Below are 22,382 nucleotides of genomic sequence, written 5' to 3' on the forward strand. Positions count from 1 at the left end.
TATGAGAGGTCAGCTAAGATCAATATTAACCCACGTTGTGTTTGTAAAGCTACAGTATATGGGAAGCATATGGTGTTTCCGTCATTTCACCTTGATGAAATTACTACAATATTCTTTGAAGTGCTTTTTAGCAGTAACACTAGTTGACCGTTGAATAGAGGCATATAAGAAATGAAAACAAATTATGTGAATAGCTTCATGTACATATCTTGCATTTGAAACAATCCCCATTTTCTGTTTGAATTAAAGGAGCTAATGAATAAGATAAATCGACCTCTGATTGAATGATATAGGCACTGTATGCGTGACAAGATTTGAATACCAACCTAATAACTTAGGTTACATAACTTTAAATGGAGACCACCACACCAATCATGTTCTTTTCAGCAAATGTGTCTGTGAAGATGGCTAGACTGTCACCAGTCATTATGTGGTGTAGAGAAACTCAGTATCTGTTGATACCACTCACTCCATCATCCTTTTCATCATATAGCCCCCTACCCCCAGACCACCCTCCTCCCCTTTTGAGGAACCGTCTGCCTAAATACAGGGAGAGCCTCCTCTTGATCAGAATCACTGTGTCTGGTTACTAACAGGCTGGCAGAGAAATCAAACCTGTTTCCCCCAAAGGATATACTACAAAGCAAAACCTTGAGGGCAGTGAGAAAATACCCCAAGAAATACCCAAGGAAATACCCAAGCCCTCAAATACAGTCTGAGTTGGACTAACAGTACGTGAGAAGTAGACAGGCGACAGGCAGGTAAGCTACCTTTAACTGACTATTGCAAGATCATACTGAGTAAGTTCACTGGAGAAATGTAATTTCCAGGGACCATAACACAGATTTAATTCCCAGGTGTACCTGAAATGTACCTACAGTGTACCTAAAGTTATACTGGATTTTGAAAAACAAACACACTGAGGGTTCTACTAAGAGGGAGATCAGTCGTGTATGAGGAATTGCCATATTTTTGCCCATTTAAAGGGCAATATATTTGGTTAACTGTTCTACACTGGACCATACTGTATTTTTCCCCAATGAGCTCGGTCCCAGCAAACTATCTCTGTGATGACTTGATTCTTGTCGTAAATGTATTATAATGCAATATTTCATGCTGCGCACAATGAATGTAATTTAAAATGTGATGTCATTAATGACATGTGGGTTTAAGTTCTGGTACGCTATTTAAGAAAGTAAATATCAGCCTTTCACTTTTTAATCATATCTAATCATATTTTTGTAAGAGAATATCATTTTCTTCTTTCTTTCTTGATTGATGATGTCCTCATCTGATTAAAAAAAGACATGCTATGGATTACATTTCAGGCCATGGAACCCATGGTGTGTTGGACCACATGTAGTAAGGTCAGGTGTAGTGAAGACCACAGGGGGTTGGTGGCACCTTAATTGGGGAGGACGGGCTCATGGTAATGGCTGGTGCGGAATCAGTGAAATGGTATCAAATACATCAAACACATGGTTTCCATGTGTTTGATGCCATTCCATTTACTCCGTTCCAGACATTATTATGAGCTGTCCTCCCCTCGGCAGCCTCCACTGGTAAAGACACAAGAAGTCATTGCAGTAGGCAGGCCTGGGTTCAAATACTAATTAAAATCTTTCAAATACTTTGAGTGTTTGCTTTAGGCTGCCTGGAGAGCCAGGTGGTCAGTGTTAGCACTTTGAGACTTTTCTATTGGTTGCATTGCAACAGACAATCTCAATCAGGCACATATACAGTATTTGCAATTATTTATAATAGCATTTGAACCCAGGTCTAGCAGTAGGTTACCAGCAGGGTCACAGCTAACTATAGAGTTCGAAGTGTGTACTGTCAGTGTTTGTCCTGCTAGTGTTATGACTCATGGGACGGGAAAGAACATGACAAGAAGGGAATGCTTGGCACCCTGATGTTCATTAAAGTCAGATACTTTTTATTTAGTATGGTGCTCTGACTGCCAAGATGTAATGACCCTCAAATACATTTGGGACACTTTCCATGTAGCATTAATGCCTTAATTCAAACTACTGTAGCTCTAGGAATTTCTAAAACCTTAAGGTTCAGAGTTTGCCATTTTGTTCAGCAGGTTTGATTTATTGTACTCACACCAGCTAAGCATATACTTCTTTATTTGGAATGTTTCAAAGAAAATACTGTACTCAACAACGATCTCTCAGATCATAATGTGAGGACATGTGAGGGTAAACTAGCCCAGCACTCTGATTGATTTATAAAACTCAACTATCTGTGCCATATTTCGTCAGGCTTAGCCTCTCACTATGTATCAGTTGGTAGGTACACATGCAAGTGAAGTTCTAATGGTTTAGACTTAGAGCATGGAACCCTCAATTAGAACGGCATGTGCGTTATTGACAAAGAATGCTATCTTGATAATCAATCACTATTATTTTATTAACCCTTTTTACATCTGCAGTTGTATCGAAGTGCTTTATGATAAGACATACAGTATCCACAGCTCTAAACGTTTGAGAATTGCCTCTCATACCAAGACTAGGGATGCAAAGCTACAGTACCAGTAATTTACCAAATTATTGGAATCTTCCGCCATTTTGGTAGTTAATATCAAATCTATGGCAATCGTAACTTTGGTAATTTATATTGAATTCATATATAGTATTCCTTTTTTTATATCAGTGTTCAAATTGTCCATGAGTTTCTAGTAGATAGATCATATGGTTCAAGAGAAAATAGCCTAAATAGTGAAAAAAGCATCTAATCAACAATGGCATTATTTTTAACTACTTCCGCAACCTGTCCAACTATTGACTTTCTTCACAACTGCTACCAGTTTGATGCCAAAACATTTACTTCAAATACATGTTGACAGTGAAACAAATAAAAGTATTAAAATATATACAGTGCCTTCGGAAGGTATTAAGACCCCTTGACTTTTTCAACATTTTGTTACGTTCCAGTCTTTTTCTCGTCAATCTACACACAATACCCTATAATGGCAAAACAAGAAAAATGTTGTTAGAAATATTCTAATGAGTCGCCCCCCCCCCCCAACGATTGAACTCGTTGGCCTAAATGTGTGTGGAGGAAACCTGGCACCATCCCAATTGTGAAGCATGGTGGTGGCATCATCATGCTGTGGGGATGTTTACTATATATAAAGGATATTTCATGCTGAAACCCCCATTTTAAACACCTATGGTATTCAATTGGTTGATGGTTTATATTTAGGATAATGTTTTACAGCTTTGACATATTTTTTATTTTAAAATCCTCTTATTCAATTATTTAATTTATTTGACATGTGATAAGGCCACACAGGAGGCCAGCGATTATTACCGACACCTGTGATAATCTGAAGTACTCAAAAGGGTACTTAAGTAATAGATGACATAAAATCCTTGAAAGACAACAATATTCTGGTAGTTTAGTGGAAAACTAATGTTTCCAGTATTATACCCTCCCTTTGCAACCCTAACCAAGCCCCTTAAGCTTTTCTACTGCAATCACCTTAAGTCTGCCACTTTTTGGCACAGGCACTCTAATTCTGATATTTTGCCTTTTTTTTCCTCTTTTTTTTCTCTCAAACAGATCAGATCGTTTGCCAAAAACTGTTACAAACTAGATACTTGTTTGCATTTTTATAACAAAAACCTTTGTTGACCTTGCTATTTCTATCTGCGTACCCATTCAAGTATAACCACTCCAGTCATTTGCACAATCTTGGTGATAGCATGATCATAGTTTTATGAGGTATGTGCCCTATCACATGCACAGGGTTAGTCTTGGCTGTTTAATGAAAGGTAATACATCTTCTGAATCCCATGTAATTAAATTGGCTTCTGACAGTTTAAAATGACAACACCACACAAAAAGATGAAAGGCAATGTACTGTCTGCTGTATCTTTACCAGATTATGAGAAACACAGACACACACACAGACACACACACTTTGCCTTGCACAATCATATGCGTCCCATAAATTATGAATATTGTCAGCCAACAACAAGGAACTTTTCATCTCTTAGATTAAATACAGTCTACGGTACAGCACACTGTGCACCCTGAGCATGTGTCATTGTCACTGTTATGAGCTGTGGTCACTATCAGTCACACAGGAAAAGGGCATCAGCCTAAAGTTCATACACAACATGCATCCTTCACACTCCACATTTAATGGACACCTCAGCAAGTGCAAGACTTTACAGATGACATGTTAACATTGCCTTCTAGAGACAGACATACAGCTCAGCTGTGTTCAGGAACTTTGGACTCTGCCACCTCTTTTGGAAAGACATTCTCGTGATAAATGAAGTATAATGGAGAACAATGATTGAAAATATAAAAATTCCTAAGTAATCAATCAGTTGATGTTTACATGATGTTTTCATTTACAGAGAGCCCCGTGATTGACTGAGCTTTTGGATCACACACACATATCTGCCAAGATGTGGAAGAAGTCAAAGGTCACAGACCAGACGGCCACTGGCCAAGGAGGTACTGTATACATGAGTGTTCCTTTCTCTCCTTCCTAATTCCAGTACAGTACATACTAAGACAGAGAAGACATCAAACATCAAGCGTTATCTTCACAAGGCCCCCAATGATTGCCAGAGAAAATAAAGATGGGAATACCTTGTGGTGCACTGTGGTATTGCAGTAGCCTATATTGGCAGCAAACACTACATGACCAAATGTATGTGGACACCTGTTTGTCAAACATCTGATTCCAAAATTATGGCTATTAATATGGAGTTGGTCCCCCTTTGTTGCTATAACAGCCTCGACTCTTCTGGGAAGCCTTTCCACTAGATGTTGGAACAATGATGCATGGACTTGCTTCCATTCAGCTACAAGAGCATTAGTGAGGTTGGGCACTGATGTTGGGCAAATGGCCTGGCTCGCAGCCGGCGTTCCAATTCATCCCAAAGGAGTTCGATGGGGTTGAGGTCAGGGCTCTGTGCAGGCCAGTCAAGTTCTTCCACACCGATCTCGACAAACCATTTCTGTATGTACCTTGCTTTGTGCACAGGGGCATTTTCATTCTGAAATACGAAAGGGCCTTGCCCAAACTGTTGCCACAAAGTTAGAAGCACAGAATCATCTAGAATGTAATTGTATGCTATGGTGTTAAGATTTTCCTTCACTGGAATCTTAGACTCGTGTGCTGCTGCTCGGCCATGGAAACCCATTTCATGAAGCTCCCAACGAACAGTTATTGTGCTGAAGTTGCTTCCAGTGGCAGTTTGGAAGTCGGTAGTGAGTGTTGCAACTGAAGACAGACGATTTCCACACGCTACGCGCTTCAGTACTCTGCGGTCCGGTTCTGTGAGCTTGGGTGGCCTATCACTTGGCAACTGAGCCGTTGTTGCTCCTAGACGTTTTCACTTCATTTTAACAGAACTTAGAGTTGACCAGGGCAGCTCTACCAGGGCAGACATTTGATGAACTGACTTGTTGGGAGGTGGCATCCAAAAAGTACTTTTCACTCATCCGTCCGTAGAACATTCTTTCATGAGTTGTGATGATCATCCAGGTTCTTCCAGGTGCCTTTTGGCAAACTTGAGTAAGAACCTCATACCAACGTTTTTTTATTTTATTTTATTTCACCTTTATTTGACCAGGTTGACCAGTTGAGCATGGTGGTTGTAGTGTGATGATTTGGGGATGCTTTGTTCCCTCAGGACCTGGACGACTTGCCTTAATAGAATGAACCATGAATTCTACTCTGTATCATAGAATTCTACAGGAGAATGTCAGGTCATCTGTTTGTGAGCTGAAGCTGAAGCACAGCTGGGTCATGCAGCAAGACAATGATCCAAAACACAAAATCAAGTCTACATGAAAATTGGTTAAAAAGCAACACACTTGACGTTTTGGAATGGCCTAGTTAAAGTCCAGACCTAATCCCAATTGAGATGTTCTGGCAAGACTTGAAATTGGCAGCTCATGCTTGAAAACACACAAATGTCACTGAGTTAAAGCAGTTCTGCATTGAAGAGTGGGCCAAAATCCCTCCACAGCAATGAGACTGATCAACAACTACAGGAAGCAGGTTGCAGTCAATTCAGTTAAAGGTGCCTCAACCAGTTATTTAGTGTACGGCGGCAATTCATTTTAATTGTAATTTGTAAACTCAGGTTCCCTTTATGTAATTGTAGGTTTTGATTGAAGATCAGATAACATTCAGTGTCAAAAATTTTCAAAAATAGAGAATATCAGAAAGGGGAAAATACTTTTTCACGACATGGTATTGTGTATGTTGGCAGAAAGCCTGCTTTAGCATTGCTACTTATACTGGCCAAGTAAAACTATTTTTGATAATAGCCGGTTACAAAAATGCTTTCATCATGTAAACTATTTTTCTCTGGGACCAATTATTTTCCCATTATGAACAGGAGAATTTGTTTTACCTTTTTTCATATTGCAAAAAGGCTGTCCTTAGGGAACTCAATGGATTGAAGAAATTGTACTTTGGTAATGTTTTCATGCATTGTGGCTAGTGGGCCTCAGTGTGATTGATTAATAGTACCTTGTGAATTACAATAAAGGAACTGATGAGACAAACATTTCAGATATTTGCTTTATGGTAATGCATAAAAAGACACTACTGAGGACCACAGAATGGCAATATCAGGGCTCCTGACACCTCTTAACTCTCAGGCACTATGGATGTACCAAGGTGCCTGATCAGTCTATTATGAAATGTTTTGTATTATTTTTTTAAAATGTAACCTTTATTTAACTAAGTAAATTAAAATCAAATTCTAATTTACAATGACGGCCTACCCCGGTCAAACCCTAACCCTGACAACGCTGGGCCAATTGTGCACCGCCCTCTAGAACTCCCAATCACAGCTGGTTGTGATACAACCTGGAATCAAACCAGGGTCTGTAGTGATACCTCTAGCACTGAGATGCAGTACCTTAGACCGCTGCACCATTCGAGAGATGAACCACCCCAAGAAAAACCACAACAAAGGAAATAAGAACATTTTGTTTCAAGTGATCAGCAGTTTCAGAAGAGGCGACTAAGACCCAAGACAATGAACAAGACAAGATGGAACTCGGTTTAAAATGAATGTTCAGTCTCATTGAATATTGAACATTGCAGATGAGCCCGAGGTTTGTCTCCTTTATACACAATGGCAGCTCTTTGAAATATTGCCATTCAATCGGAGTTGAGTAGAACATAAACACAAGAACATTGGAATTGCCCTGAGGATGGGGAGGGAGGGCCATGAAATCAAGCTCTAGAGTCTAGTACCATGTCTCACAGGAGAGAGAAAAAATCTCTACAACATTACATTTTCTGAGATTCAGACACATCTGCAAGAAATTAATGAAGTTGTATTGTTGTACTAACTTGGTCCTTGTAGTACCATTAGTTAAGCCCATTAGGGATATGTCTTTAACTATTGTCCTTAAATGTATAAAACTACATTCCAAATGTAGCAAAATGTCTTTGTACCTGTATTTGTCTTTCACCCCATTTATTAAATTGGTCACACTTTACTTTAAGCCAAAAATCCTTCATTACTTGTTTTAGGCATTTATGAGCCTTTATGATGGTGTATAATAAGGCTTACATAATATGTTACATAATGTTAATTTATGGCTTTAAGTAAAGTGTTACAAATGTATTGTATGTCCCAATGTTGGAATATATCCTGTCTTTACCATACATATTGTAATGTATGAGGATTCTAATGTCTCTCTGCCATTCTGCCAAAGTACTAGGCCTAAACCATGTCTTTGCCAGAAAGGTACTTCTCCTCTCCCTCTCTCCAAGTCCTTACCAGGATTAATGTTTCGTGTCCCATCTGCTTCCATGTCATCCTTTTGTCTTTGCACGCCCAGGCCCTTCAGAGGCTGAACAGGAAGAAGAGAAAAAAGGTAGGACAGTGATGATCAAAAAGCAACTTTCGCTTTTTCACTCACTGGTGTTTTGGTTTTCAAATTCCATATATTGAGGTAAATTGATTTTGATTGTTTGTCCTGAGATTCTAAATATTCTGGGCAATTAATTAAATCAGTTAACCTCATGCTGCCTTCAGGTCAGATGTGACCTCTGGACGTATTTGAAGATGAAAAACACAAACAAAAAACATTTTCAACTATTTTGGAATCAAACGTCAGTGGTATAGTATCTGTGTTGTATTCATGTTTTAGAAGATTGTGTAGTATGTAGTATTCATGCACATTATTCTGGAATGCACATAACGGGAAATATAAATGTTTATTTTCTTAAGATATTGTAAAACATAAAGGTAAACTGTAATCAATGTACTTCAGGATAAAGAGGTTGATTTTCCTTTGATGTCTACATTCTGTTACAAAAATATAAAAAATACAAAAACTCATATGTTACAAAACACTTCCAAAAACTCTAACATTTTCCTGTGTGAAATTGTAAAATACTATTCACATTCAAGGACAAGAATAATTTGTAAAAAATGTACTGCCCAGTGCACTTTGGATGTTTATTGTCCTGTCATGTGAACAGTAAAGGCATTCAGACAAACCATTTCCAGTACCTCACATGTGGAAAAGCACGTCATGACTGACATCTGCTGGTGAGGATAAGAAGTCAGATAAAGCCCCAACCTAAATGTCAGTCATGCAAAATAAACAACCTGACCAGAGATGCAGCAGGTGCATAGTATGTTAAACGGAATGGAAGTAAATATACATACATATATACAGTACCAGTCAAAAGTTTGGACACACCTACTCATTCAAGGGTTTTTCTTTATTTTTAATATTTTCTACATTGTAGAATAATAGTGAAAACATCAACTATGAAATAACACATATGGAATCATGCAGTAATCAAAATATATTTTATATTTGAGATTATTCAAAGTAGCCACCCTTTGCCTTGATGACAGCTTTGCACATTCTTGGCATTTTCTCAACCAGCTTCATGAGGTAGTCACCTGGAATGCATTTTATTTAACAGGTGTGCCTTGTTAAAAGTTCATTTGTTTGCATTTGAGGCAATCAGCTCTGTTGTGACAAGGTAGGGATGGTATACAGAAGATAGCCCTATTTGGTAAAATACCAAGTCCATATTGTGGCAAGACCAGCTCAACTAAGCAAAGAGAAAGGACAGTTCATCATTACTTTAAGTCATGAAGGTCAGTCAATACAGAAAATGTCAACTTTGAAAGTTTCTTCAAATGCAGTCGCAAAAACCATAATGCGCTATGATGAAATTGGCTCTCATGAGGACCGCCACAGGAAAGGAAAAAAAAGACTTACCAGAGTTCACTAAAATTCCCAGCCTTCGAAATTACAGCCCAAATAAATGCTTCACAGAGTTCAAGTAACAGACACATCTCAACATCAACTGTTCAGATGAAACTGCATGAATCAGGCCTTCATGGTCAAATTGCTGCAAAGAAATCACTACTAAAGGACACCAATTAGAGGAAGAGACTCGCTTGGGCCAAGAAACACAAGCAATGGACATTAGACCGTGGAAATCTGTCCTTTGGTCTGATGAGTCCAAATTTGAGATTTTTGGTTCCACCCGTCATGTCTTTGTGAGACACAGAGTAGGTGAACGGATGATATCTGCATGTGTGGTTCTCACAATGAAGCATGGAGGAGGTGGTGTGATGGTGTGGGGGTGCTTTGCTGGTGACACTGTCTGTGATTTATTTAGAATTCAAGGCACATTTAACCAGCATGGCTACCACAGCATTCAGCAGTGATACTCCATCCCATCTGGTTTGCGTTTAGTGGGACTATCATTTATTTTTCAACAGGACAAAGACCCAACACACCTCCAGGCTGTGTAAGGGCTATTTGACCAATAAGAGAGTAATGGAATGCTGCATCAGATGACCTGGCCTCCACAATCACCCAATGTTTTGGGATGAGTTGAACCGCAGAGGAGCAAAAGCCAAGAAGTGCTCAGCATATGTGAGAATTCTTTCAAGACTGTTGGAAAAGCCAAGAGTACAAAGTGTGCAAAGCTGTCATTTTGGAGAGAAAAAAATAGAACATTTTTATTTCACCTTTTTTTAGCCAGGTAAGCCAGTTAAGAACAAGTTCTCATTCACAACTGTAATCTGGCCAAGATAAAGCAAAGGAATGCGACACAAACAACAACACAGAGTTACACATGGAATAAACAAACGTGTAGTCAATAACACAATAGAAGAAGTCTATATACAGGGTGTGCAAATGGCGTCAGGAGGTAAGGCAATAAATAGGCCATAGTAGCAAAGTAATTACAATTTAGCAAATTAACACTGGAGTGATATATGTGCAGATGATGATTTGCAAGTAGAAATATTGGTGTGCAAAATAACAAAAAAGTTAATATAAACAATATGGGGATGAGGTAGGTAGTTGGATGGGCTATTTACAGATGGGCTGTGTACAGCTGCAGCGATCGGTAAGCTGCTCCGATAGCTGATGCTTAAAGTTATTTAGGGAGATATAAGTCTACAAATTCTGTGATTTCTGCAATTCGTTCCAGTCATTGGCAGCAGAGAAATGTAAGGAAAGGCGACCAAAGGAGGTGTTGGCTTTGGGGATGACCAGTGAGATATACCTGCTGGAGCGTGCTACCGGTGGGTGTTGTTATGGTGACCAGTGAGCTGAGATAAGGCGGAGCTTTACCTAGCAAAGACTTATAGATGACCTGGAGCCAGTGGGTCTGGCGACGAATATGTAGCGATATGTAGCGAGGGCCAGCCGACTAGAGCATACAGGTCGCAGTGGTGGGTGGAATATTGGGCTTTGGTGACAAAACGGATGGCACTGTGATAGACTTCATCCAGACTTCATCCAGTTTGACATCGCCTATGTCGAGGATCGGTAGGATAGTCAGTTTTATGAGGGTATGTTTGGCAGCGTGAGTGAAGGAGGCTTTGTTGCGAAATAGGAAGCTGAATCTAGATTTAATGTTGGATTGGAGATGTTTAATATGAGTCTGGAAGGAGAGTTTACAGTCTAGCCAGTCACCTAGGTATTTGTAGTTGTCCACATATTCTAAGTCAGAACCGTCCAGAGTAGTGATGCTGGCCGGGCGGGCAGGTGCAGGCAGCAATCGGTTGAAAAGCATGCGTTTATAACGAGTAATGAAGGCGTGGCCAAAATTTTGACTGGTACTGTATATATACAGTGCATTCAGAAAGTATTCAGACCCCTTGACTTTTTCCACATTTTGTTACAGTACAGCCTTATTCTAAAATTGATTAAATTGTTTTTTTTCCCCTCATCAATCTACACACAATACCACATATTGACAAAGCAAAAACAGGTTTTAGACATTTTTGCAAATGTATTAAACATAAAAAACTTAAATATCACATTTACATAAGTATTCAGACCATTTACTCAGTACTTTGTTCAAGCACCCTTGGCAATGATTAAAGTATATTATCAGCACAGAAGAATGGGTGAAACTCCCCAAATACAGGTGTGCCAAGCTTGTAGTGTCTTACCCAAGAAGACTGCAGGCTGTAATCACTGACAAAAGTGCTTTAACAAAATACTGAGCAAATGGTCTGAATACTTACTGTATGTAAATTTGATATTTAAGTTTTTATTTTAAATACCTGTGCAAAAAAATCTAAAAACCCTCTTTTGCTTTGTCATTATGGGGTATTGTGTGTAGATTGATAAGGGGGGGGAACAATATAATACATTTTAGAATAAGGCTATAACATAACAAAATGTGGAAAAAGTCAAGGAGTCCGAATACATCCCGAATGTATTGTATTTATATGTCACGATTGAATAATTGATAATTGATTCATGCCATTGTTTTAATGCAGTTCATGTATTGATTCATTGATTGGATTTGTGTTTTTGTAAAACATTTGTTAGGGCTTAATCAGACTTATTTTCCTCTTACTTCTCATCTTTTCTCCAGCTGGCATCAAGAAGAGGTCCAAGGTCCCTGGGGTCATGATCACGCAGTTTATAGAGGTTCTACCGGAGGGCAAGAGCACCCCAGACTTCCTTCGCAAACCCATCGCTCTAACCATTCAAGAGGGTGAGCCCCCAGGATGTTTTAGGGTTTCTGTGTCATGCCCATAGGGGGCACAGGGGCACGTGTCCCCTAAGATTTGTCAAACATTTTTAAATACATGTTTTCTTTCTCTGTAATACTACACTTAGCTTTTATTAAGTTGGCTTTAGCTAGTCCAGATAGATTCCCAATCTCCCAAACTCATAACTAGCTACCAAGAAGCCTTTTCATGCTATCAATCAAGTTAGAGTAGCTAGCTTGTCTAACTATCTTAGCTAGCAGGCCTGCTGGCAAGGTTGGTAGACTTGAAAAAAGCAAGCAATAACTAAATAAGACTCACATTCCTTTCAATCCTTTTTCACGTTTGGGATTGGGGTATTTCATAATGAATCAATGTTTTTGCACATCCTACAGGTAAATTAGCCATTTTCAAAGCCAATGTGTGTGGGGATCCCAAACCAGAGGTGACTTGGGGAAGAGCTAAGGGGGATATGTCAGACACTGAAACATTTCAAAAGAAATATGATGAAGCTACTGGTGAATATACTTTAGAGGTGAGTCTAACCTTATGCACAAGAGTATGCATATAACCCATGAATCTGTTCAGTTGTGATTAAACAGTTCATTTATTTCACCAGATTCACAGAGTGTCTGGAGAGGAGGCAGACACTTACAAATGCTATGCTATCAATGAATATGGCAAGGCTATTTGCACAGCAGCATTGAATGTGATTGAGGGTGAGAATGTTTGTTTCTTTACTCTTCATATAACTTACTTGTATGATCAGTTGAGTCCTTGTATTTTGGTGCTAATCCTAAACATCTGTTATTAGTTGGATTCAAGAAGAAGAAGGCCATGGAGCAGTTAGAAGACATAGGTGGGTATTTTCATTCATTCATCCATCCATCCATCCATCCATCCATGATTAAAGTTTTTTTTTAAACTACAAAAGAGTATTTGGAGAAGGAGATTTTTCAATCCGTGGCCTAATATTTTTTACCTGTTCTCTAAAAAAACAGCATTGTTTATGGAAACCATTTTTTTTATTATGAAAGCACATTTAATAATTGCATTTATGTGTTTGCTTACCATGTCATGTGGTACTGTTGATCCTTTGCCAACAAGTATCATTTTTAGGATGCAGTCATTCAATTGGTTTTGGCGCCAAACATTTGTTTGCTGCTCCACTAGTTTCACTCTGTTAATCATGCTTTTTGTGTTTTAATGTTACTCCTACAAAGTGCACATATGTTATTATTAGGATGGCTATTCCTATGTTAAAAGTAATGATTAGAACTTACCTTTGATTCCTCGTAATTTAAGAGGTGAAATATTTGTTCCCTTGTCGTGCTCAGGAAGGGGGCGTGTCAACCAGAACTTCGTTCGTCCATGTGTTCGTCCATCCTTTGTGTTGGGTAATGCCCAGTTGGCTAAATCCCAGTGGGAGAGCAATGTGTACCCTGTTTATTCAATACTTAGGCATGGTTCTACACTAATCATTTAAGTGTCTATTTATGGCAATTGTGTGTGCTTGTATTACCTGAATGTGTTTTTGTGGCCCTCTCATGGGCCACAAAATCCATTTTTTTCATTCCATTATTTGTTGATTTGTTGCAATGGTAGGCTTATATTCAAACGTGAGGCCTTGATGGAAACACATGTAAGCTTTGTCATTCCTGTTGCAGCCAGACAGGGGACAGGTTGCTACATGGCTGTTATCTGGCATTATTAAGTACTTATAATCTTGGTTTAGATTTAGGATTACTTATTATTTGATTTCTGTCCAGTTTATGTTCCTGTCTGTTCATCGTCACGTTTATTGTTTTCTATTAACGTCATGTAGCACAAAGCCATTCAAACACATTTGTCTTCCAACTTCCGGCTCATTGACAAACCATTGTTCAATATGAACTAAAATGGTAATTTTAAATTAAGTAAAATTGTGGGACTTGCTTTAGCTCTTTAAAAGTATTTTTGTGGTTGTGGATGACATTTTCAGATTTTGTATTTAAAAAACAGAGAAGAAGACAAAGATTTCATAGACCAGCTCTGGAACGGCTTTGTAACGGTTTTCTTTGGGTGAAGTAGAGGCGGACCAAAATGCGGCATGGTGGTTATTCATGTTTTTAATAAAGGAAAACTATACATGAATAAACTACAAAACAATGAAATGTGAAAACCTAAACAGTCCTATCTGGTGCAAACACTGAGACAGGAACAATCACCCACAAACACACAGTGAAACCCAGGCTACCTAAATATGGTTCCCAATCAGAGACAATGACTAACACCTGCCTCTGATTGAGAACCATATCAGGCCAGACATAGAAATAGACAAACAAGACATCCAACATAGAATGCCCACCCAGCTCACGTCCTGACCAACACTAAAACAAGGAAAACACACACGAACGATGGTTCAGAACGTGACAGGCTTGCGTACCACTGATTTAGACATCACTTCTCACAAGGCCATTTTGTGTGATTCTTTCACAAGACTCTGACATTAGCCATAGTAATATATAACATGTAATGGCATAACACAATAGATTACATTAACTGGCATGATACTCTCACTCATGGTTACACAAAAAGAGCTGTGCGCAAACTGGACCCAAAAATATTTGAATGAGTCGCCGCCCCAACATTTGAATTATCACTCATAGAGCAAAGAACACTTTTGTGAACTGCAAAGAATCATTTCAGGGCTCAAAGGAATATTATTTGAGTCATTGTGATTCCACACCTTTCCCAAAGAACCCTTGAGGAACCCTCTTTTCTTTGTGTATATAGTGCATTCGGAACGTATACAAACCCCTTGACTTTTTACACATTTTGTTACGTTACAGCTTTATTCTAAAATTGATTACATTTTTGCAAAATCTCATCAATCTACACGCAATACCCCATAATGACAAAGTAAAAACAGGTTTCAAACATTTTTGCCAATGTATTAACAATAAAAAACAGAAATACCTTATTTGCATAAGTATTCAGACCCTTTGCTATGAGACTCAAAATTGAGCTCAAGTGCATCCTGTTTCCTTGAGATGTTTCTGCAACTTGATTGGAGTCCACTTGTGGTAAATTAAATTGATTGGACATCATTTGGAAAGGTGCACACGCGTCTATATAATGTCCCACATTTGACAGTGCATGTAAGGCCAAAAACCAAGCCATGAGATTGAAGGAATTGTCCGCAGAGCTCTGACACAGGATTGTGTCAAGGCACACATCTGGGGAAGGGTACCAAAAAATGTCTGCAGCATTGAAGATCCATAACTACACAGTGGCCTCCATCATTCTTAAATGGAAGAAGTTTGGAACCATCAACACTCTTCCTAGAGCTGGCCGCCCGGCCAAACTGAGCACTTGGGAGAGAAGGGCCTTGGTCAGAGCGGTGACCAAGAATCTGACTGAGCTCCAGAGTTCTTCTGTGGAGATGGGAGAACCTTCCAGAAGGACAACCATCTCTGCAGCACTCCACCAATCAGGCCTTTATTGTAGAGAGACCAGACGGAAGCCACTCCTCACTTAAAGGCACATGACAAGATTCTCTGGTCTGATGAAACCAAGATTGAACTCTTTGGCCTGAATGCAAAGCGTCACATCTTTTGGAACCTGGCATCATCCCTATGGTGAAGCATGGTGGTGGTAGCATCATGCTGTGTGGATATTTTTCAGCGGCAGGGACAGGGAGGTGTTAAGAATCGACTCATAGCCCATAACAAAGAGGGAGACAACAAGGAGATAAAGAAATTACAAACATGTTTATTAAATAAAGTAAACTATATCCAAGTAACAATTGTGTGTAGTGAGTAGTGTAAGTGAGTACATGGTGATAACGAGGGGTGTTGAGAGATGCCAAAACAAATGAACACAAAGAAGCCCCAAAATGCCACAACCAAAAACAACAGTGTGTCTGTGTGGAGAGTCTCCTCAATGTATGGGGGAATTTCTCCCCGGGACACACTTCCCATTTCACTGACGACACTCCCAGCTCCGCACTCCGACATCCTATTCAGAAAAACAAGATCAAAGAGAAAGAATTTGGCAGACAGAGCGGGAGGGTCGTCACACAGAATTGAGGGATAGATTAACGGAGCAAAGTACAGAGAGATCCTTGATGAAAACCTGCTCCAGAGCGCTCAGGACCTCAGACTGGGGCGACGTTTTACCTTTCAACAGGACAACGACCCTAAGCACACAGCCAAGAAAACACAGGAGTGGCTTCGGGACAAGTCTCTGAATGTCCTTGAGTGGCCCAGCCAGAGCCCGGACTTGAATCCAATCGAACATCTCTGAAGAGAATACAGGTGTGCCACGCTTGTAGAGTCCTATCCAAGAAGACTCTAGGCTGTAATCGCTGCCAAAGGTGCTTCAACAAGTACTGAGTAAAGGGTCTGAATGCTTATGTAAATGTAATATTGGAATATTTCAGTTTATTTTTTATAAATTCGCAAAAAAATTTAAAAACCTATTTTTGCTTTGCCATTATGGGGTATTGTGTGTAGATTGATGAGGTAAGGGAAAACGGTTTAATTAATTTTAGAATAAGGCAGTAACGTAACAAAATGTAGAAAAAGTCAAAGGGTCTGAATACTTTTCAAATGCACTGTATTTACTTTGTACATATTTTACATACTTTTGCTACTGCTTATTTACCTACATCACATTAAACAGTAACCGCCTCACCATGGGCATTGCACAACTACTCTAAAGCTACACTGGAGCAGTGAGAAAACAGTATGTTTTTTATCTGCTACATTGGAATCATTACTTTTTGTTGAGGTGAGTAGAGTGATGCATTTTATCCTGTTGTTCTCGGGCGTGAGCTGCATGTTGAAATCTAGAACCAAAGCGTAATCTTGCAAAGCCGACGGGCATACACCTGTTTTCATTTAAATGAATATGATGTATCCTGCTCTGCAAAACATGAATTTGGTTTAGCTGCCCTGTTACCATCTAGTTTCCTCCTTACTGAACCCTCCACCACCAATAGCACCATTTTTAGACATTTGGATACATACTCCCCAATAGATCATCCATACTGTAGATGTTCAAACTATCAAATTTCGGGTAGTGAGTAGTTGGTTGAATAGTTTGTTGGCAGTTAGTTGAACATCTATTTGGGTCTATCCAAATAAGGTGTTACTAGAACCAGATATTTAATGTGACTACCCACTGGGCACAGACATCAGTTCAACATCTAGTTTGATTTACATTTGGTTGAGTTGTCAGCTAATGTGAATTCAACATGAAATTCCCCCAAAAAGATGAAATTCGCTTACATTGATAACTTTTTGCAAATCCAATCAGTTTTCCATGTTGATTTAACATCATCACATTTATTTATTTTGTTGAAATAATGTGGGAGCAACGTTGATTCAACTAGTTTTTGCCCAGTGAGTATTCTGCAGTGGAGGCTAGTATGAGGAGATATAGCACGACTTGCTCATTGTATTGGCTGGAATGGAGTAAATGGAAAGTGGTTTCCATATGTTTGAGGTGTTTGATACGGTTCCATTTATTCCATTCCAGCCAATACAATGAGCCCATCCTCCTATAGCTCCTCCCACCAGACTCCAACGGTATCTTGTCACTTTACATTAAGTTGGGTAAATTCGAGTTTCTTTTATTTTGTTTAGGTTCAGTAGATCCAGCAGAGTTCAGGAAATTGCTCAGAAAAAGGTAAGATATGAGACGATCATGATATCATGATATCAGTAACCAAATCCTTCTATTTACATTACATGTATTTGTAAACAGGGACCTCTGTGCCTGACAAAACAGTGCGATGGGATGACCACAATGCTTACAAATGGGGAAACTAAGCTCAGTGGAGGCTCTTCAGAGGAGTAAGGGGAGAACCAGAAAAATGTAAATAGTGAAACATTAAAGAAGTTATCCTTTTTAGATAAAACTATACTAAATTTAATCGCGTCACTAAATAATTGATTCAAACACACAGTTTTGCAATGAAGGTCTATAGTAGCCTCAGCAGCATTCTGTAGGGTATTGACTTTAATACAAAACCTATGAGGCTCATGGTTCTCAGCCCCTTCCATAGACTTCCACAGTAATCTATCAGAGTTCTTGCAGCATGAACTGACATGTTTTCCACCCAATCAAAGGATCAGAGCATGAATCTAGTACTAAAAGCATATGCTACAGCTAGCTAGCCCTGCAGTGCATGAAATGGGGTGAGTAGTTGACTCAAAGACAGAGAAAGTCAATATTTGAACAGTTTTGAACAAATTAATTTCTTCCATAGTAGCTAGCTAACAGAGAGGGATGCTATGTTAGCTAGCTGGCTATGGCTATCCAACACTGGAATGCTACCAAGGTAAGCTTTTGGTTTTATTAATTTATTGCCACCGGAGCCCGCCAGTGTAACTGCTAAACTGATTGCTGCTGAGTACACTTTACTGCATGATTGAGCGACTTTACTAACGTGTTAGTTCTTGTAACTATGTTGACTATGACCTGACAATGATGTAGGCTGTGTGTAATAGTTAGCGGTCAGGATATGAAGGTTTGACTTGGAAAGGTTTTCAATGTTAAACTTTCATTCACAGTTTAGTTTGTAGCAAACTCATGATGGGTACAGGGACAATTCTAGTATCATGTAGTAACGTAAACCTATCGATGTTACATTGAGCTAGGTGAATGGAATATGAATGACAGTCATCCAATATGCTGTAATAGAAAAAAGGCCATGCTAATAAAGCAAAAATCATCCTAATCATTTTAAATGGCAACGACCACCATTGACGAAGATCCTACAGAATATGGTATATGGTTTTGTACCAATACTCAAGCAATGCTTCTGACATGTTTCAACCAGGAAGGGAGTGGACAAAGAGGAAGCTGTGAAAGAACCTGGAGAAATTGATGAAAAGTTCTGGGAAATCATCATGAGTGCAGACAGGAAGGACTATGAACGAATCTGCGCTGAGTTTGGTGTCAAAGACTTCCGTGTAATGCTGAAGAAACTCAGTGAGAAGAAAAAGGAGAGACAGGAGGAACAGGCCAAGGTTTGAGAATTGGGCACATTCAGTATGTGCAAAACGTCTTCTGTGTGTACTGTTTTTGGTCATATAATGTAGCTAATGGCTAGTGTGAAAACCTACATGACCACTATGAACCTCAGGATTCATAATGTCTGACATTTAAGTGTAACTAGTTAACTACATTAAGTCATTGTGGCAATAGCCTTAACCTATCATTTCATCCTCGTGATTTTAAACTCCATTTCTCTCCACTCCCCTCCCTCTCATCCATTATTTTCTCTCCACCCTTTTCCTCATGGTGATCTTCCAAACCATCTGCCATCCCTTCCTCAGTATATTGAGACCATCAATAACCTGAAACATATTGATATTAAAGGACTAGGCATTGCTTCGTTTGAGTTTGACCTTGAGCTCAAAGACCTCACCAGTAGGATTTTCCTCTACAAGGTGAGACATCTAGAAGTTGACCTCTGATTCAGATTCCACATGAGGCAAAGGTATCATTATACATAATTGAGCTTTTATCTCAACTTACACAACAAACTTGTCATTCAATATTGTACAGCATTTTAATGGATGACAACTGCCTTAAAGGAAAGACTGACATTGCAGAATTAAAACAGAGTTTGTCACCTTCTTTCTTGTAAGGCAGTAGTATCTCCTTTAAATGTCTCACCCAAAGTTCCAGGCATATAATCACATGTTCTATGGTTCCAGAGTAACTTCATCCCGTTATCATTTTGCCATGATATCCATGTCAAAACATGTACATTGTCATACATCCCATCAACTATGAGGATTTTAGTTTTTTCTTTTTTTTTAAATGTTGAAATGAACTTAATTTGAACTTATATCTGATAGTAGCTGTCACTGTGTGAACTCTGTATCATCTTGCAGGATGGTGTAATGATTCCCTATAGTGATGAAGAAGAAATGAAACACAGCTTAAAGACTGTTGGGAAGAAGTTAATCTTCAGTGTGCGTGACCTTAAGGCAGAGGATGCTGGGCTCTATCAGGTGGATGTTGAGGAGGTCAATCTGTTCTCTACAGACTTCAAGAGTAAGATGATCACAGAGTGATTATGAATAGCATTCCTTTTTGATAGAAGATAATAAACTGTCCTTATTTATTCCCATGAGCTTGTTCCATTTGCCCTTTTACTCCCAGTTCCCACAGTGGATTTCATTGTCAAGATCCAGGAGGTGAAGGCCAAAGAGAGAGAGGATGCTATGTTTGAGTGTGTCCTGTCACATCCCTGGCCCAGAATCAAATGGATGGGCAAGAATGCCACTCTGGAGGAGGGAGAGAAATACACTATAACTGTATCAGAAGACAAGCTGATCCACAGACTGCTAATAAAGGACTGTAGCCAGCTGGACAAGGGCATCTACTCTGCTGCGGCAGGAATCAAGACATGCAGTGCCTGGCTGATAGTGGAAGGTAACATTATATCTTCATATCTTGCACAATATGTAATTTTTCAGATGAAGGAAACAGCAGATGGATTCATTTTTGGTTGAACAACATATACTATTCACCTCGCTAACTCAGTTCTGGTCTCATGACAGATTTGAGAGGTACTATGTCTTCTCAACACTTATCGAAATGTTCCATATTAATAATCATTTTAATAACCATGCTCACTGAGCACCTTGTACAGTATTCCCCTATCTGTTCCCTTTCTCTCACCCGCTCTCTCTCTCTCTCTCTCTCTCTCTCTCTCTCTCTCTCTCTCTCTCTCTCTCAGCTGACAGCGACCCTGCTTCCCATGGTAAAAAGAAGACCCGTAAAACAACCCAGGCTGGTGGAACAGGGTTGGATCTGGGGAAACTGGCTCAAGAGCAGCAGGAAAAACTGGCGAAGGAAAGGCAGGAGCAGATCGACGCTGCAAACAAAGCCAGAGCGGAGGAGGAGAGGCTTGCCCGAGAGGCACTCCTGGCACCCCCTCCTCCTGATACTGGGGATGGAGACAGTGGGGAAGGCGGAGACAGTGGGGAAGGCAAAGACACCGGAGATGGAAAAAACAAGTCTAAAAGTGGATCAAACAAATCCAAAGATGGTGGAAAATCAGTTGGCAAATCAGTTGGCGAAACGAAAGACTCTGAAAAGGAAGAAGATGACAAGAAGAACAAGAAATCCACTGATGATTCTGACAAATGCAAAGGTAAGACAAATGATATCCCTATTATAAACACATTGGACATATGTTATATACTGAAAAAGAAAAAGGAAAGTAATAGGGTCGACTTTGAAAAATAAGGTATAATGAAAAGGATAACACATTGTCACAACATCCTATGTTAATAGGAATGTACAATATGTATTCAGGTGTATATTGGTTTATGCATTTTTGACGATATTTCAAATTGACAACTGATACAATAATTACTGATAGGAACATCAAATTATGATATTGACCCAAACGCAAATGGGGAAGGCGATGGAGACAGTAAGGGACGTAAGGGCCATCCTGGTCCACTTATACCAGACGCAGTCATTGGTAAGAAACACACTGACACACCTTGGCTACTGCATGGAGGTAGTCTCTAAAATCTCAGATGCATCTTAATGAATTAACAAGTCACCTTAGGATTGCATTAAACGAGAAACACTAAAAAAACATTTTACTTTATTTACATTTTCTACATTTTAACAAAACTTACAGTAATTTAACTTAGAGTAACATGCAGTAATACACTTACAGTATCATTTGTATTCCACTTAACATCAAGTGATTAACCAGAATTGCAGTTTATTTAACCACAGTTAACAAGCAAAATACATTTGATAAAACCCACCTTAAAATAGTACACTAATGTCAAAAATAGTAAATACTTGAAATATTGAATCTCATGCATGAAATTATAAACATTTGTTTAACAGGTTCTTCTCTCCACAACGGTATGTTATGTCTCATTGACTTATTCAAGTCTGTGTAGAACATTTGTTCTTGTTAGTAACACTTTACATGAAGGAATACTTACCTAAAAGTATGTTAAAGGTTGTGTAAGTAGTTTATACTATATAATCTATATAAACAAATAATTAACCATTAATAAACAACTTGTAAACCCATTTTTTAAAATAATTTTATGTATGTAAAATCAAAGATGCTGAGAAGGAAAGAGATGACAAGTACAAGAAATCCACTGATGTTTCGGACAAAGGCAAAGGTAAGACAAATTATATCTTGATTATAAACACATTGGACACATGTTATATACTGTACTTGAAAAAGATAATGTATATAGACGACTTAAAAAAATATTGTATAATGAAAAGGATAACACATTGGCACAACATCCTACATTAATAAGAATGTACAATATGTATTCAGATCTACTGTATAATGGTTTATGCATTTTTTACAATATTTCAAACTGATATAATAATTAC

At 38.9% G+C, this 22,382-nt stretch overlaps 1 protein-coding gene across 19 annotated transcripts in view; it reads left to right on the forward strand.

Moving 5' to 3' along the window:
* Positions 1 to 603: 603 nt before the first annotated feature.
* Positions 604 to 22,382, forward strand: part of LOC139416625 (immunoglobulin-like and fibronectin type III domain-containing protein 1) — a 44,370-nt gene continuing 22,591 nt past the window's right edge. For 4 of the 19 annotated variants that reach the window (XM_071165509.1, XM_071165519.1, XM_071165510.1 and 1 more), the window contains exons 1-17: positions 604 to 761; positions 4,377 to 4,476; positions 7,840 to 7,875; positions 11,873 to 11,995; positions 12,386 to 12,525; positions 12,610 to 12,709; positions 12,805 to 12,849; positions 13,328 to 13,387; positions 17,621 to 17,663; positions 18,820 to 19,009; positions 19,319 to 19,432; positions 19,883 to 20,045; positions 20,154 to 20,426; positions 20,734 to 21,150; positions 21,382 to 21,486; positions 21,870 to 21,887; positions 22,097 to 22,159. In XM_071165509.1, coding sequence (XP_071021610.1) covers positions 4,428 to 4,476; positions 7,840 to 7,875; positions 11,873 to 11,995; positions 12,386 to 12,525; positions 12,610 to 12,709; positions 12,805 to 12,849; positions 13,328 to 13,387; positions 17,621 to 17,663; positions 18,820 to 19,009; positions 19,319 to 19,432; positions 19,883 to 20,045; positions 20,154 to 20,426; positions 20,734 to 21,150; positions 21,382 to 21,486; positions 21,870 to 21,887; positions 22,097 to 22,159 — 1,939 coding nt within the window. In that variant the 5' untranslated portion in view covers positions 604 to 761; positions 4,377 to 4,427. Of the gene's footprint in view, positions 762 to 4,376; positions 4,477 to 7,839; positions 7,876 to 11,872; positions 11,996 to 12,385; positions 12,526 to 12,609; positions 12,710 to 12,804; positions 12,850 to 13,327; positions 13,388 to 17,620; positions 17,664 to 18,082; positions 18,319 to 18,819; positions 19,010 to 19,318; positions 19,433 to 19,882; positions 20,046 to 20,153; positions 20,427 to 20,733; positions 21,151 to 21,381; positions 21,487 to 21,869; positions 21,888 to 22,096; positions 22,160 to 22,382 lie in introns of those variants that run through there. The other 15 variants (XM_071165511.1, XM_071165512.1, XM_071165521.1 and 12 more) reach the window with 12 other exon arrangements.

Source organism: Oncorhynchus clarkii, chromosome 9 (assembly GCF_045791955.1).
Source record: "Oncorhynchus clarkii lewisi isolate Uvic-CL-2024 chromosome 9, UVic_Ocla_1.0, whole genome shotgun sequence".
Taxonomy (NCBI): Eukaryota; Metazoa; Chordata; class Actinopteri; order Salmoniformes; family Salmonidae; genus Oncorhynchus; species Oncorhynchus clarkii.